Source organism: Protopterus annectens, chromosome 6.part0 (genome assembly GCF_019279795.1).
Source record: "Protopterus annectens isolate FY-2018-M chromosome 6.part0, PAN1.0, whole genome shotgun sequence".
Taxonomy (NCBI): domain Eukaryota; kingdom Metazoa; phylum Chordata; order Ceratodontiformes; family Protopteridae; genus Protopterus; species Protopterus annectens.
Window position 1 is genome coordinate 1062633278 of NC_056737.1, and position 13862 is coordinate 1062647139.

Sequence of the window (13862 nt, forward strand, 5' to 3'; positions counted from 1 at the left end):
CTACTCAGCTGGTCTTTAACATCAGGAAAAATGGGTAGCTGGTAGTAGAGGCGCAGTCCAGAAATGCCAACAAGATGGTCAAGTTACCAGGATAGGGAAAATGGAAGAAAGAAAACCCCCAAAACAGATCCATGTAATCATGACAGAAAAAAAAAACAGACTTTTATTTTCACAAACTACACATTTGAAACAAAAATATTTAACAGTACGGTTGGTGTGCTGTACCGATGTCAGAAATACACAGGCCAGATAAGGTAGTATGGATCACAGCATGTGAGCAGGCATTCCAGAAGCTTAAAGAAGCAGCTTTGGGAGAAGCCCCTGTGTTATCCAGTCCAGAGTACAGCAAAGAATGCGTTGTACAGGTGGATGCTTTGAACCATGGGGTGGGGGCTGTACATAGCCAGATTTTTTCTGTATCAAGGGGATCTTTACATGGCTTATAGGGCTTCCCTCAGACCTAGCTGTGATGGATCTGTTGGACATGTGCAAAACAAACAGCATCAGAAATACTAGGTCCAGGGATATGAACTTCACTTGAGAGGTAAACATAGAATGTGCTGGAGATACAGACGTGTGTCCAAAAGGATCCTAGCACCACAGAACAGGCTCCCCATGCATGTAAAACAGAGTTCATCTGGGACCCATTCAAAGGTAGCCTTGAAAATTGGATGGGAAATCATAAATTTACCATGGTCTGGCCCCTGGTCCTGTGCCATCAATAAGTGTTATCCTAACACACACCACCTCCTACAAATCCTTAGTTACCTCCCTACTAACATGTCCCAGTGATACTGAGGACCAATGTAGTTTGAAGTGTCCGGCTAGGCTTGTAAGGACAGCAGTGCTTGTCAGTCTAGTAACAACCAATGAACTTATGCTCCAGCCATCCGCAATGAGGCCATCATTCTTTGGTCTTTAGGCTGCATCTGTCGTCAGTCACCTGAAACAGCCCAAACAATATGCACTACAGTACAGTTTCTAACCCCCCCCCCCCAAAACAGCAAGAAGACAGATAAAGCACATATGCTTAATTTCCACCCACCTGAATAACCCGTCACTGAATAATCAAACACATTTTCATACCAGACTTGCATCTTTCAAGATATGCATGCTAACACAAAACCTGATAGTCTAGCAATGTTTTGAGCTTATAAGAGTAATAAACAAAATGCAACCCTATTTTTGTGCCTTTATCCCCCCCTACCATTTTAGGCTTTGTCCTTATTTAGCAACCATCATGTCAGTTTCAGCCTTTACCCTTGATTATTCATGGTTTCAGACCTCTCAACTGTCCATATTGTCGCAGAATGCCCAGATGTTTACCTCATATTTTGGTCTGTCCCTCATAAAATTGATAGTTGTCTGGCAAACCACTAAGATGATTTGAGAACTGAAATCACTAAATAAGTTTTCAGACTTCTTAGTACTATATGCTTTACATCCGCAACTCCTCTATGAAAAAAAAAAAGATTCATATTTGAGTGTCAGCCTCACAGTAATGGGGCAAAAAGTACATCCATCATAGTCAGAAAACAACAATTCTACCCATACACTAACTTAGAAAATTTAACCGTCTGTCAAGTATTAACAAATAACAAGAACATCTTCAAACAAGACAAGCAATTACACAATCCCAAACAAGACGCAACTACTCAATATTTCTCTCTACTCAGTCACCAAAGTGTCTACAAAATATAAACCCACCTTTTAGGGTCTGAAAATCCCAGGTACACTGTGAGATACCGTCCGTGCGGTATGAGATGGCCAGCTTTAGTATGGGCAGCCAGAAAAGCACACGAGGAAAGCAAGATGGCAGCTCATCACATTGTGATGATGCCTGGAGGGACGGTCGGACGTCCTGTATGTTGAACTGGTGCACATTTGAGGGTTGAAAGGTGTGATTTTTAATGTAGGGATTGGGAATAACAGACACGGAGGACGAGGGTGCAGTCCAGAGCACCAGTCACTCTCACACACTCAATTAAGTGTGCCATGCCACTTTTGCGTTTTGGCGCCAAGTGTTCAGTCGGTCACTGCACAAAAAAACCCAACCCAACCTACCTTCTTCTTGTAATAATACCAACACCACATGCACCACCACCAGTCCAGTCCTTCCACCACTCACCACACGAAACACGATGGTTTGGTTTGCTCAGTAGGATGGAATCATCATCAGGAAGAATACTCTTCCACCGTCCACCTGCAGTCTTCCATGATAAAAATGCAACTATGATTATTTAAGGAGGAGTTTGAGGCTCGTCGTCACATCAGACTCGTCAGTCATGTGACTGCCTGCCACGCCACCTCCACTAACAGTTCTGAACAAATAACAATGCAGGCTTTATGGGAAAAAACAAACTAAGTGGAAAAAAAAGTGTGTTTTGCCAGATAGCATTAAGAAAATCCAGGGGGGTGCAAGTGCACCCCCTTCCAGCTGCCTGCAGGCGCCCTTGCACACACCCACATATACAGATTCTCCAGTCCTCTCCTCTGTTTCCCACCATCTTGGGCACCCCATGCCATGCACATTTCTTTTTTCTTCCTTTTGTCACTCTTTGCCTTACTCTTCAGCTTTTTCAATGAGCCATAACTTTCTGTATGTTCTGAATTGCATTTTAAAGTTTTTTTTCTTTTTACACAACCTTTTCATCCATGATGGCGTGAACAGAAATTATGATTAAGGAAAGAAATTCACTGTTGCTGTTCAGTTTGTTTTCCTTGCTTCCTTTCAACACACCTTTCCTGACCAAGACAGCACAGCAGTAGCTCAAATAAACCAGGGCCTAAGAAGCCATTGGGTTGTAGATGTTCTTGGATGCATTTTAGAGCATTTTCCCAGCCTTTTAGTCAGTTTGTGCCCTAAACAAAAATCATGAGTGAGAACAACATTTCTGACTTATTTTTCTTTCCTTTTGAGGAAGACACAAGTTGTACCCAAGGCTTAATGTCCAATTCTGAAAAAAATAATAGCTCACAAAAAACTAACAAGCCAGTTGTGAGGATACACATGTCCTATCTGGGAATACTGCCTGCCTCCCTAACCCCCGCCCCACCAAAAAAAAGACAGTCATTGCCTATGTATCTTTCTGGTGTTAGATTGGGATGAAAGCAGAGGTTCAAATTGCCACAGTCATGTATTTCAAGTGACTGTTGACATACATATACATAGCTTACTCCTCACTCCTCACCTCTAACCCCCAAAGGCAGCCACCTGTATATGTGCCTGATGTGTGAATGTGAGGAAAGTGAAAAAGTAATAGTTACAGTAATGTTCTCTACTTTGTTGTTCCCAGACAACACACTGCCCCTACACAAGCTTCAGTAAACTTATTTGTTCACCTCTGAGGTCTGTGAGAAAAGTAAAATAAACAATGAACACACTGTCATCAGCTCAAACACAAGATGTAATGACCTCCTGTGCACAACTCTGAGGTCTGACTGCGATGGAAATTAAAGCAATCACAACACAATCCCCAGCCCCCCTACTTAACCAACAGCAGCTTTCTGTACACACATCTGAGCAGGGCTGGCTTAAGAATGGTTGTAGTTCAGACTAGAGATCATTGTCAGGTTTTCCTAACAGGGCCGTATCACATCCCTGTTCGGGTTAAAGAACGTAATGAGAAAATTATCAATTTTTCTCCTAACCAGCAACAGCTTTTGGGCCCCCACATAGTCAAGAATGATTAAAGGAGCTCCCTGGATCCATTTATACAGTCTGGGGAGTGGGGGCCACCAGACTCCTAGAAGATCTAAGTATCTGAATGTTTGTTAGCTGCATTTATTACTGATAGCCAGAAAGATAATGTATGTGTACTGGCATTATAGGACGTGTGCACAGATAAAAGTCAGTGTTATTTTACTTACACACACACAAGCATAAGCCATAGCAATACTAGTTTTGTATTTATTTCAGAAAATGATAATACATTGTGTAATACTGGTACAGCTACCTCAGATCAGTGGCTGCTGTTAAGCAGTCATCAAACGGCAGCAGGGGTGAGTCACTTTGATTTACCTGTTGAGAAATAATGCAAACCCTTCACTGTCCCTGATTTTGCTCATAATGTTGCTCTTTCATAAAATGTTTGATTTGCTGATAGATCATTCAGGATTACAGACTGTCAGTAAATCCAGAGTTTTATACTTATTTTTCAAAAAATGCATGTTGATGCAAAAGGTGTTATTCTTTTAACTTTTTAAGTGATTTAGAGTAATATTTAAACTATGCTGCTGATTTTGAGCCGTTATTCTGGTAGATCTTTGGCATTGTACTGAATTCTTCAGCAAACAAGTTGATAGTTGTAGTAGCTAGTGTTCTGCCAGTATGTATAAAACTCCCTGAAAGAAAAAATCATCCCTGAAGACTGGAATCTTCATCTCTTCTTAAAATCCAAGCTTTGCACTAAGATCAGTCACTCTGGGCTGCTGAGCTGTAGCACTGACCTTGCTCATGTCCATTGTCAGCCATATCCTAACAGGGTTATATGTCACAGCCTTGTTCAGGTTAAAGAGTATAATCAGAAAATTCACATATTTTTCCATAACCAGCAGTAGGTTTTGTGGGGCTCTCAAAGTCAAGGATAATTAAACACCATCCCCCGCATCCACAGGTATTGCAGGTACCTAAAGCTGGCTGTGTTAGTTTTAGAAAGAATGTCCACCAGCAGGCCTTAACTAAGCCAAGGGCACTATGTCAGTAGTAAACTATTTAATGGAACTGTGAAGCCTGTTACTTGATAAAACATTGTTACTATAACTAGAGCTATCTTATTTACATTTCCTTTAAATTCAAAGAGTTACTACCCACCAGGTTTATTATGTATACAAAAGTGCTGTACTAGCGTTTGTTGTTTTAACAGACATGGTAGAAATATCAAGATAAGATAACTTGTTGTGGTTGGGGGACCCCAGCGACCGCAGAGTTTGCCAGTGCCTAAAGCCAGCTATATGTATTGTTGCTGGATGTAAAATATTCAAACATTACACACGAGCAGATGCCCTCTAATGGAATTACACTTTATAGGTACATAGGTGAGTACTTGGCTCGCTGCCCTTGAGGTCCTTTTTAAGCCTAGCCGAGTTCTCTTTTTCTGCTTAAATTACCATATCCCATTTGAGTAGAGATTGGCTTTACCCATCTCATGGCTGATAATTATATATTACCCCTAATGGTAATAACTGGGATCATATCATATGTAACTTGAGGAGACCCATGCATGGGATAAAGCATGTAGGAACTCCCTCTGTCCATTAGTAGCACAAGAGGCAGTCCTGGGGTAAATTTTCTGTTTCCCATCCGTAGATCTAAGTTGCTTTTGAATATAGACAGCCATGAACTTTGATTTATGTGGATGGGGAGTCTGTTCCAGAGCAGCAGTTTCTTCTGCAAGACATACCTGTCCCTCCAAACCATCCTGTTGATATTGGAGAGGAGACTTGTATCCCTAGACCAAGTATTTCTAATGTCATTTGATTTGCTGATGTGCAGTAAATCCATCAGTATTGGGTAATTGGATGCCTCATATGCCAGACAGAGATCAGGTCACCTCTTAGCAGTCTGCAAGGTATCAAGTATAGTGACAGGGCTTTGAGTCAGTCCATGGAAGACATGTGGTTCTGAGGCCTTTTATCCTTTTTCCTCAACTAGCAGCAAGCAAATAAGTCCAAAAGTACAATAAAAATAAAATGCTGTATCAGTATAGTAGTAAAAGCCAGCTATATTTATTCAGAAGCCAATAGTAAGCGCTTTCGTCTTCTCAGTCGGAGACTTCTACAGACTAAGGCTTCAAAACCTGATTAAAACATGTATATGCTAATTAGCTCATCACATGCTTTTAATTTAAACATACAGTAAACCTGAAATTCCTAAAAGAAATTTTTTACTTAAAAATACAATAATCTAAAAAACTTGCAAAACACACACATATTCTTAACACATATATAATATACTACTGACTTAATGTTTTAGCCCCTTCCTTTTTAAATACATTATAAACTCCTCCCTATTATTTAATCCTGGGGGGAAGCATGCATTTAACCTAACTTGCCAACAATACTCTAACCAACCTAACTCTTCTTCAACATTAATACTATTATGTTCATTTTTTAGAACATCCATCACTATACATTTGAAATTTACTTTACATTTATTTTCTATATAATGTTTACTCATGGCATTTTTCATGTCTCCATGTATAATTGCATAGTTATGTTCATAGATTCTTTTATACAGTTCACTCTTAGTTCTCCCCACATAAAATGATCTACATTCAAAAACACATTAATAAATACACTACATTTTTGACTGCAGGTAAATCTACCAGGAATCTGTACTACTGTTTTTCCAACTTCCAATTAATTTCTGTCAGTGTATAGATATTGACAATAATTACAGTTCAAGCCCTTTACCATACCCCTCTTTGACTCAGCTAATTTGGGCCTATTTAGTTTACTCTGAAAATAGTCTTGGCCCTCTTTTGCACAAACTTAGGTTCCATTCCTACCTTTTGTAGAATTTCTCTATTGCCTTTCAAAATTCCCCAATTTCTCCTCACAGTGTTTTTATAGTGTTGGAGTCTGTACTATTTTGTACTGCTAATGCTGTCTTACAGCTATTTTCTACATTCCTATTGTCCGTGGTGTTCTTTTGAGCTGAATTTATTATCCTATCTTCTGCTTCTTCTTCGAATAAGACTTCTACTTCTCTGTGGATAACCTCTTGTTTGCATTCTTTTGCAGAAGTTGTTAGCTTCTTCTACAAACACATTATATTCCTTTAAGCTGCTTATTCTTTTTAACTGTCCCTTAACTATATTCATTTTTGTCTTCTTTGGATGTAGGCTGGAATAATGCAAATACATATTATTCTGGAAGGTTTTTTTGTATATTTTAGAAATCCGTTTGTTCCCTTCCTTATATATAGTGAGATCCAAAAATTTATTTTATCTACATTATAATTGTAGGAAAATTTTAAATAAGAGAAAACATTATTGATACATTCAAAGAGTTTTAATAGCTCATTTTCAGAACCTCCCCATATCAGAAGGACATCATCAATAAAACGCAACAGCTTAATTATGCATTTATTGAACTCACTTTCTAATATGTTAGCAGTCTCCCACCCTTGCATAAAGACATTGGCATAACTTGGGGCTAATGCTGCATCCATTGCAACACCATTTGTCTGAAAATACTTCTGCTCATAAAAATCCAGATAATTATAATGTAGTCCTATATCAGTCATCTGCATTAGAAGTCCCACAGTACTCGAAGAAAACTCTTTAGATTTTAATAATTCAATTCTAACAGTTTCCATTCCTTCCTTATTTGGAATCATGGTATACAGAGAATTGATGTCTAGAGTCACTAGTATATCTGCATCTGATACACGGATTCCTTCTATCTTGTTTAGACAGTCATAGCTATCTTTTATGTAGGTTTTGCTCTTAGGCACTATCTTCTGTTAGTGTTTATCTATGAAGACTGACATCCCTTCAGTTTTGCTGTTTTACTTTCTACTATCGGTCTTAAGGGTGGTGAGTCTAAGTTTTTATGGATCTTTGGAATTCCAAAGATCCTGCTTATTCTGGGGTTGGTATTAGATACATTTATTTATGCTCTTTCATCTATCCTTCCTGTATCGAACCATTCTTCTGTACAGGAATCGATCTGTGTACATACTTTTTTTTAACTTCCTTCATCGTAACTGATCTATAAAATTTTTTATCTGTTAACATTTCTCCCATTGTTTGTTCATATTCATTTCTAACAATACCATTGCTCCACCTTTGTCAGCTTTAAAGAGTAATACTTCTTCATTTTTAATTAGCAAGTCAAAACATTCCTTCTCTATCTTTGTTAAATTATAGTATTTGAATGTAGTTTCACTATCTAACATTTCCAACATTTGTAATTCAGAAACATTTCTAGCTCTTTGAGCAAGTTCCATTTTCTGCTCAAATTACCGTATCCCATTTGGTTAGAGATTGGTCTTACCCATCCCATGGTTGATAATTATATATTACCCCTAATGGTAATAACTGGGATCATGTCATATGTAATTTGAGGAGACCCATGCATGGGATAAAGCATTTAGGAACTCCCTCTGGCCATTAGTAGTACAGGGGGCAATTCAGGGGTAAATTTTCTGTTTCCCATCCGTAGATCTAAGTTGTTTTTGAATATAGACAGTGATGAACTTTGATTTATGTGGATGGGGAGTCTGTTCCAGAGCAGCAGTTTCTTCTGCAAGACATACCTGTCCCTCCAAACCATCCTGTTGATATTGGAGAGGAGACTTGTATCCCTAGACCAAGTATGTCATTTGATTTGCTGATGTGCAGTAAATCCATCAGTATTGGGTCATTGGATGTCTCATATGCCAGACAGAGGTCAGGTCACCTCTTAGCAGTCTGCAAGGTATCAAGTATAGTGACAGGGCTTTGAGTCAATCCATGTAAGACATATGGTTTTGAGGCCTTTTATCCTTTTAGTAAACTATCTCTGTAAGCGTTCCAGTTGTTGCATGTGTCTGAACATATATATATGCCAAAGGAGGCATTATATTCAGTGATTGCCAATGAGGGCTGTGTAAAGGAGGAAAATTGAATCCCTAGATCTATACACATTTCCTTTGTTTATAAACTGTGCAATATAGAAGGACTTTCTTACTACAGTAGGCACATGTTGGTCAAAAGTGAGGTCACTGTCCACATAAGTTCCCAAATCCCAAACAACTGGGTCAACTCTCAAGGGTGTATTGTTAATGTGATAGTTCCCTGGGATAGATGACTTCCCAAAGGATACAGCAATGCATTTTTTGCCATTAAGTTTCAGTTCATAATTTTGGCAACCGTTATTTATTTGGGACAAACCTACCTGCAGATTAGCAAAGTCACTTGGGGATTCAGTGACTGCTCCTAGCTTGCAGTCATCTGCAAACGTATTCAGCCAGAGCCCTTTGATATTGGCTTGTACTTCAGAAAAGTAGATATCAAACATGAGATCTCAGCAAAATAACCCTGGGGGACTCCACTGGTGACTAAGTCTCTTTGTGGCAGTAACATCCCCTATTTTGATTTCCTGCATACACTCTGTGAACCAGTTTGGCAATCCAATAGGTGACAAAGGGGTTTATTCCCAGTTTAGCTTTTCTACTAATTCTGAGTGGAGAATTGTGGTAAAAGCTTTGTTCAAGTTGAGGTATGCAGTGTGTACTGTTTTGCCTTCATCCATTCCTTTGGTGACCTTTTCAAAAAAAAAAAAACTACCAGGTTGAGTAAGCATGACCTGCCCTTAATAAATCCAAACTGGGATGGGCCTAGTGTTTGGAGGATCCCCATTACCTGATTGATTTAGTTCCATGGCTGCTCAGACTTACGGGTCTGTAATTGCCTGGGTCAGTGGAAGGTCCTCCGTTATGCAGGCCAGTGACTGTAACTGTTCCTTATTTGGTACAAAACCTGTATGAAGGCTGAGATTGAATAGTGTTGTTAGGGGGTAGCTACATTGTGCTTCATTCATGTAATTTAAGATGCGTCCAGAGATATTGTTAGGACCCATCAGTGCAGTATTTTTAGCTGTCGGTATCGCTTTTAGGACTTTTTTTTGTGATAACTGGAGACAAGCCAGTTTAAGGTATATCTTGAGGGGGTAGAGAGGGGTAAAGTTACTAAATTTATCGGCCAGTATGCTCACATTATCTTAATCCTCAGTGTCAGTAACATCGTTCAGAATCAGCTCAGCACATTACTGCATGATCCTTTCAAGATAAAGAACATAACTAAAGAATGCCTTATGATTGTCTCTGGCTTGGTTAGCTATTTTAGGCTCAAACTTGGATTTGATGGATTTTATTAAGCTTCTCGTTTGCTTGTTTGTTTATTTCAGTGACAAGGACTCTAACATTCTGGGAATTACTCTTCTTACGTTTGGTCAAAATTGTTTTCCTTTTTCTGTAAAGCTTGTTAACATTATGGTTCCACTTAGTGTGTTGGTGTACATTTCTGCATATTCAGGGAAGTTAAATGGGTTTACTGGGGATTTGAAGTTTGCCAATGTATCACTTGGAGTAGGTAAGTTTGTCTTTTAGAAATTTTTAAATGTGTCTTGCTTAAAAGGGATCTCTGGTTTCTTTTTTTAAAGAAGAAACACCTTTATTGAATTATCAGTTATGACATAGACAATCATACATTTATATAAATGAAAATAAATCATATTGATGTATTTTCAGTTGCAAACATTAAATATCACACAATCTTCTATCCAGTCATTGTCATTCAGCTGTTACATAGCTATATTACTGCCTTCGCTTAAACCTCATTCCTCCTCCAAAACATTATTATTCTGCATGTATTGTTCCCACAATTCCATTTTTTCTATGTAATTTGCTCCTACCCTTTTCTAAACATCCCACTTCCAGCTCTTCTATCTCTGTTACTATATTCACTATTCGTAGTTCATTTCATTTAGACTGTGATTTCCATTTTCTAGTAATTGCTTTTTTTGGCAGCCACCAGAATTAAACTCAGCAAGGTGTGTTGCTTTATCTAGGCAATTCTGATTCTGCATCACATTTTAAAAAAAAGTATTTCCCTGGTTATACAAATTTACTAACCCAGAATTTCTGACAGAGCAGTCTGCAGGGAATTTTTAAAGTCTGCCAACTCATTACACACCCAAAAAATATCTCCCCAGTTACTTTTTTGCCCATCACATCTCCAACATTTGTAATCTACCAGAGGAAAAAAATTTTTTTTTTTTCCATTATGCACTCTCGCCAAAGGCTTGTGTATTCGACTGCAGCACCTTCAGGAAAAGGTTACTGTCCCCATGAAGAACAAACATCTCAGGAAGGGGGAATATAATCACAGATGTAGCACTTGATACACAGCCAGATTGCTACCTTTCATCACTAAACTGAGATGCCCCCCCCCCACTAGCTGTCATACACATGTGTACATGCAGCTTAAGTATATTCCATCAATACAACCATGAACTGAAACATGTAGTTTATTCTTGCTGACCCCATTGGGTACCAGTACAAAATCAAAGGACTATAATTACGAGATTCAGAACATCAAGAATTTAAGTGTGCATTCAGAGAATGTGTACTGCAATTGCCATATCTGAGTATTCCCTCTTCTGAGGTGCAATAGTTTGCATTAGCAGCAGGTTGTGGGGTACAAAAGAAGAGTAACAGCAAGTTTCAGAGTTTGGGGGGGTTTCTCTTCAAATGGAAGTTTTGAGTTTTAAAGTGTTGGGACTTGCAATAATGGGTTTTGCACTTGGAATAAATCTGCTTTTTATCATCTTCTCAAACCAGATAGTTATATATTGCCTAACATTATCATGTTAGGTCTTAAAAAGAATGCAGAAATTGTAATTAAGTTCCAAGCAGTATATTCAGAGACAGAAGTGGGTAATAACAGAGGTGAGGGCCGTTTCTCTGTTTAGAAAGCAGTGCATGCTGCCTGAGGTAACAAGGTCTCTATGACCAGCACTAATACATTTAGAAATTTACAAAAGGGGGTGGTGCAACTGGTTTGAAAAATCTTGTGTGTGACCTTGTTCCCTCGGGCAGCATGCACTGTATTAGTGCTGGCCATAGTCAGTCAAACTCTAAAGTTTTGCTGGTCTTTCTGAAACAGAATGTTAGTGCCCCATCTATTGTGGTCTCGGCAGATTACATTACAGGTGGTCTGCACGAACTAGTGGACATTATGGACCAGATGAGAATCATTATTGGAATCCTGTTGCCAGACTGCAGAACAAAAAACGTGATTTCTCACTTCCAGACAAGAGATGAGCCTTCTTCCTCTACAGTAGATGTCCTTCTGACTGTCGCTGACAGTTTAGACAGCTATCCATGTGATCAGCAGTTACTGCAGCAACACAATCATTCACAGACACTCCTTTTATGCCAGTAGATTACAGTACATTATTAAATAACTGAGGGGAAAAAGACAATATCATGTAAATTAATATTGGCTCAGTTGAGAAATCAAACAGGAAAAAAGATTAACTTTCCAACTATAATTGAGATGTGACTGTGGAATGTCTCGTAATATAAATATATCCTCTTAAACTTGTATGTTTTTTTTTTCAGGAATTTTCTGGAGAAGATACATCTGATTTATTTATTGAGGAGAGAGAAGCTGCTCTAAAACAGGCTCAGAAAGACAAGCGGAAACGGCAGATAAAAGTTCCTGGAATATTAAAGCCTGATGATGAAGAAATGCATACATAAGTAACTGCACGATTCACACAGCTTTACAGAAGTTTCATATGATGCTGAAAACTTTTGTTGAGTGATGTAGTCACTGTGGAAGCTGAAATAGTCATCTAAAATGAAAAACAGGCATATGGCAATCCCATATTAGTGCCTTAAACCATTTGCTGTTCATAGAGCGTTGAGTCAACAAGCTGCAGAAGACTGATTTAAATTCACGCATATCTCAACAACTTTTCTCTTATTAGTTGTAGACTTTTAACACCAGGACTCGGTGTTAAAGTTGCAACCTGTGCATCATTTTTCTGTGAAAACATGCCCTTAGTCTAAACAAAGAACAGCATTTTACATTTTATATTCAATTTCGGCTGTGTATTTTTTTTTCATGTTATTATCAGGATAGGCTGCAGTGTCCCTACAATCCTATAAACCAAAAAAAGGGTAAAAGGTCACACAGACAAAACCATTCCAATAAAGTGAGCTCCTGCAAAATGGATGAATGTTTAGATGGATGGATGGATTTCTGTTCCTTAGTGAAATTGTGGCTACTGGCAAAAAGGCAAATAAAAAATGTTAAATCAATACCAACAGTAACCAATGGATCTGGTTCAACAGGAATGCATTTTAGCACTTGTCATACTGAAGTATTCAGATGCATCTCCTTTATGGGGGGGGGGGCCCTGGCAGTATATCCTTGTGAAAATGTTGATGGGCAGACACTACATTTCTGTGGTCTCCAGGCTTGTAGCTGAGTGAACATAGCACTACCAGATCCAGGGAACCTGATTTCAGTTTGCACTTAAAGAGAATGTTAGATATTGGCCACGAAGCAGGTACCAATGCTTTGAATAATACATTCTTACTGATGCTGAAAGAGGATACATTTAAACATTAAATTAACTTTTTTGAGCTTATTTGTATCAGTCTTAGTAAATATAAGTAGGTACAAAATCTAACTAAGAAAGATTATGTTCAGTTTGGTTTAATTAAAATATGTATATTTGTATGTATGGTGCTTAACACTTTTGTATAAATAAATTATATCTGGTTTATTTTAAATAAAAAATGTAAGAGAGTCATATCTGACAGTTACAGTTTTTTTATGTATTTGGAAGAATGTAATATTGTTTTAGCTGATTTAAGCCTGTGTAAAACTAAATAGCAAATTCTTAATCTTCACTTAAGAAATAATTGCCCACTGCCAACAATTCAGCTTACCTCAGCATGTGTGTAGATTAGGCAGTGTAAAGATACAAAAGATCCCCGGTAAAGTGAAATCATTACTAATTCCCTATGGGTCCTTTAAACTCTAGAATTCATTCACTTCTGTTCAAAAGGCTTGTGCTGTACATCTCTGAAAAACTGTGCACCATATATCTGTAACCAAAGGAAAAACTTGCAGCAAAGTAGTCAGTTGAGAAATTAAGAAAATGAGCTGAGCTGGTATTTTCTTAGGATGTGGTATAGAACAAGTGAGGGATAATGTGATGAATTGCTCATTTCAGGATCACAGGAAGTATGCAGATCAGCCTAGTGGCCATTTATACCTGGCTAATATCCACCCTTAAACCTTACACTAGACCAGTCAAGGAAGGGATGAATTTTTGAATGCCCCTCCAATCATCTA

At 38.3% G+C, this 13862-nt stretch overlaps 1 protein-coding gene across 3 annotated transcripts in view; it reads left to right on the forward strand.

Annotated features, from left to right (window-relative positions):
* LOC122804679 (exportin-1-like) overlaps positions 1 to 12909 on the forward strand; it is an 873344-nt gene extending 860435 nt beyond the window's left edge. For all 3 annotated transcript variants that reach the window (XM_044074681.1, XM_044074683.1, XM_044074682.1), the window contains one exon: positions 12113 to 12909. In XM_044074681.1, the coding sequence (XP_043930616.1) occupies positions 12113 to 12253 (141 nt within the window). In that variant the 3' untranslated portion in view covers positions 12254 to 12909. The remainder of the gene's footprint in view (positions 1 to 12112) is intronic.
* The last annotated feature ends 953 nt before the right edge of the window (positions 12910 to 13862 follow it).